Source organism: Leuresthes tenuis, unplaced genomic scaffold, assembly GCF_036924035.1.
Source record: "Leuresthes tenuis unplaced genomic scaffold, fLeuTen1.0.hap1 SCAF_17, whole genome shotgun sequence".
NCBI classification, from domain to species: domain Eukaryota; kingdom Metazoa; phylum Chordata; class Actinopteri; order Atheriniformes; family Atherinopsidae; genus Leuresthes; species Leuresthes tenuis.
In genome coordinates, this window is record NW_027325371.1 from 28,611,862 (window position 1) to 28,615,402 (window position 3,541).

Genomic DNA, 3,541 nt, shown 5'->3' on the forward strand with positions numbered 1-3,541 from the left:
ATCATCTCACTCTCCAACTCTCTGGGGCAAGTGACAGACATCCAACTCTGGTGGTGGAACAAGCCCTCAGTCACTCCAAAACACAAGAGTGAGGAAATATCAGTACTCACTGGTAGTCCACCTCCACCTCCACGGCCCTTGAAGAAGGCTCCGTACCCCCCTGCTCCCCGGGCGCTGTAATTGGCTGCCCCACTGCTCCAGTGTATGGCATCTGTCTCCATGAGTGTGTCACCCTGTGCATGTGTGTGTTCAACAGGTCCCAACCTGGATAGGTCAAATGCGGAGGAGTAATATTAAATTAAATCATTTTAGTTATTTACATTGATCCTCTATCATTCAAATGGTTATTAGTATGCCATGAGACTAAAGTTAAAGAAAGTTTACCAGTTTTGACAATAATTAAAACCAGATTCATTCTGCGGGAGGCTCCCTGGGGTTATAATTGGAAGACAGTTTCTCCTGAAATGCCTCAAGTCAAGATAAAGCACAGGTCTGCTACTCAGGCTTTGTGGACTCTTCTTTTATAACGAACCATTACACAGAAATCTGTGAAAATGTGGTTCCTCCTCTCCAGTACCCCCGAATAGACCTTACCAGGGAGGCTGAGGAGTGTGATCCCGTTATTCCTGTCTGACACACATATTATTACAATTTGAATTTATTGATGTCTGTTAAAAATTTGAAATGTTTTTTTCAGGGTTGTCAAATTATCGCGTTAATGGAGATTAATTAATTACAGGGATTTTTAGTGCGTTATATTTTTTAATCACGTTAATCTAATTTTTAATCTCTAATTTTGCTGTTTCTGAATGCCAGTTGCCTTTTTTTAAAATCCGTTTTTATACGTTGGGCTTCTTGTACTTGGGTTGGAAATCAATGGTCTGTCACACCCTGAAGTGGACATTGATTGGCTGTCATTGTGTTTGGATGGTTTGGGATAAGCTGATAGGCTCCCACTGTAGTTGGGCAAGGTGAGGAGACTTGAAAATGGAGGAGCATGTAAGAGTTGTCGGTCCAATGAATGGAAAATTTACATTTCACAAACGCCTCGACGGCACCATTGATAAAGGTAGAGTGATCTGCATTCTTTGTAAGAAGGAGTTTGCTTACCACCGAAGTAGCTCAAGTTTAGCCTACCACATCAACGCAAAGCACCCAGTCGCGAGTGCAGCCACAGCTAACGTTAGCAATTTAGCGATCTATAGCAAAGCTCTTCGCCAAACTAAACTCGAGGAGAACATCCCGCGTATGAGCAAGTCTGCGACCGACAGGCTGACGAATGTTCTTGCCAAGTGGATAGCGATGAACTGCAGGCCGATAAACATAGTGGAAGACGAGGGGTTAACAGAGGTGTTGCAAACTGCGTCCAATGACCCATCATACAAGCCACCGTGCAGGACTACAGTGACGACCAAAATCAGCAAGATGTACGACGGCGAAAAGAAAAACAAACTTGAGATTTTGGTGGAGGATTCGCCCAACTTTGTTGCTATAACCGGAGATCACTGGACCTCAGCTGGCAACCACAGCTATTTGGGGGTGACCGGACACTTTATTGATGGTGAGTGGAACCTCAACTCGTTTGCGCTGACCGTCATGAAAACAGAAACCAGGCACTTTGCTGATAAATGCGCCGAACAGTTCCTCAATGTGGCAAATGACTGGGGAATTGAAAATAAGATATCCACCATCGATACAGATAGCGCAGCAAACATGCTGGCTGCTATGAGAGCCCTTCCATATGAGCACATCGCCTGCAATGCTCACATTCTCCAGAGGACCATCACAGTCTGCCTCGATGGCAGTGGGTTTGCTGGTGTACTAGCAAAGTGCCGCAAGATTGTTGGCCATTTCAAACAAAGCCCTGCAAGTACCACAGAACTTAACCAGCAACAAGTTGCACTTGGAAAAAAAAAGCGAGCAACTTATACAAGATGTACCAACCAGGTGGAATTCGACACTCGCAATGGTCTCACGCCTCCTATGCAACCGAGAGGCTGTCCAGGCTACGTTGGACCAACAGAACAACCACAGATGGGTCATGCTAACCGAAGCTGAGTGGGGGAAACTGCAGAGGCTGGAGGTCCTGCTTGAACCATGCAGGTAAGCCCAAATAAACACCTGTCCATTTTAATGAAATAAACTACACATGTGTCATCCAAAAATGAATGAAAATTAGGTAGTACTTCTCGGGGCAATTAAATTGGAAATTTAAATGTCCAGCGATGTTTATTTTTCAAACTTATCCACCTCTACAGGTATGTGACTGAGCTGCTGGGTGGTGAGGCCTACGTCTCTTGCTCTGTAGTGCTGCCTGCTTTTCGCCATCTGGACCGTGTCATGGACATCACTGATGATGATCCAGCCTATGTGGTGAAGTTCAAGAATGCCTTCCAGAGGGACCTGGAAGCACGGCAAGCTGTAGTCAATGAGACGTGGTTCAAGGTGGCCACAGCACTGGATCCACGTTTCAAGGATTTGAAATGTCTTCCAAGAGAAAAGAGGGAACAAGTAAAGACTATAAGGATAAGCTGGACTATTGAGTCCAATTTTATCAAATCAAGCTTTATTTATATAGCACTTTTTACATATAGGAAATGCAACACAAAGTGCTGCACAAAATAAAATAAATCTACCTGTCCATCTATGTATTCATTCATTCATTCAGGTGTGGACCAGTCTGGAAAACATGCTCCAAGCAGCAGAGCCTAGAAGAGCAGCTACTCTCCAGCCCTCCACAGAGGATGATCAACCAGCTCAGAAGAAGAGGAGAAGCGCTCTTCTGCTGGGGTCTGACTCAGAAGAAGATGGAATGGAGTCCGGAGAGCTGCAACGCTACAGAGCAGAGCCCAGCATCAGTATTGATGACTGTCCCCTGCAGTGGTGGTATGCTCACTCAGGAGCCTATGAAAAGCTGTCAGTCGTGGCACGCAAGTACCTGGCCTCCCCGGCAACCTCCGTACCTTGTGAGAGACTGTTTAGTCTCGCAGGCCACATAGTACAAAAGAAAAGGGCAGCCTTGCTCCCAGAAAATGTGACCAAGCTGGTCTGTCTCAGCGACTGGCTGAAGAAGAAGAAATAAGAAGCATGAGGTCAGCATAGCTGCCATGTCATCTGTACCCCAATTAGAAGTGATTGCTTGATGTTATTTCAGCACTTTATTTTGTGATGATGAACAATGTTATTTTTGATGTGCTAACAGCACTGTGATTGCTGGTTCTGTTTTATTTATTTTATATTATCTGAAGCAGAGGAAAAGCAACAAGTTCAGTGTCCAGTACTTCTATTGATCTAAAAAGTGTTGTTACTGTTTTTTTGATGTGTTAACTTACAGCACTTTATATGGATTTGATGTTTTATTTTATTTTTATTTTCTAATTATTTGGAGATTGAAAAAAGCTTGAAACTAAAGGTTGCAGGCAGTGCTTGGGACTAGTCTCAAATACAGTGGAATGTAAATGGCTCGTACAGCATCTGTTCAAATCTGTTAAAAACAATAAATTACTTCATAAAGCTGCTTTTTTGTTATTTATCACTCTTT

General features: G+C 43.8%; 1 protein-coding gene across 1 annotated transcript; it reads left to right on the plus strand.

The window, feature by feature from the left end:
- The first annotated feature begins 698 nt into the window (after window positions 1-698).
- LOC140273942 (E3 SUMO-protein ligase ZBED1-like) lies at window positions 699-3,082 on the plus strand. The gene is made up of 3 exons (XM_072369600.1): window positions 699-2,103; window positions 2,259-2,511; window positions 2,669-3,082. Exons 1-3 carry the CDS (start codon window positions 1,967-1,969, stop codon window positions 3,080-3,082), a joined length of 804 nt encoding a protein of 267 aa, XP_072225701.1. The 5' UTR covers window positions 699-1,966.
- Window positions 3,083-3,541: the final 459 nt, after the last annotated feature.

Coding starts and splice junctions, on each gene's coding strand:
- LOC140273942 (XM_072369600.1), top strand. CDS start 1,967: ATGGTCTCACGCCTCCTATGCAACCGAGAGGCTGTCCAGGCTACGTTG. Junction 2,104..2,258: donor GTCCTGCTTGAACCATGCAG/GTAAGCCCAAAT, acceptor CCACCTCTACAG/GTATGTGACTGAGCTGCTGG. Junction 2,512..2,668: donor CAAGAGAAAAGAGGGAACAA/GTAAAGACTATA, acceptor TCATTCATTCAG/GTGTGGACCAGTCTGGAAAA.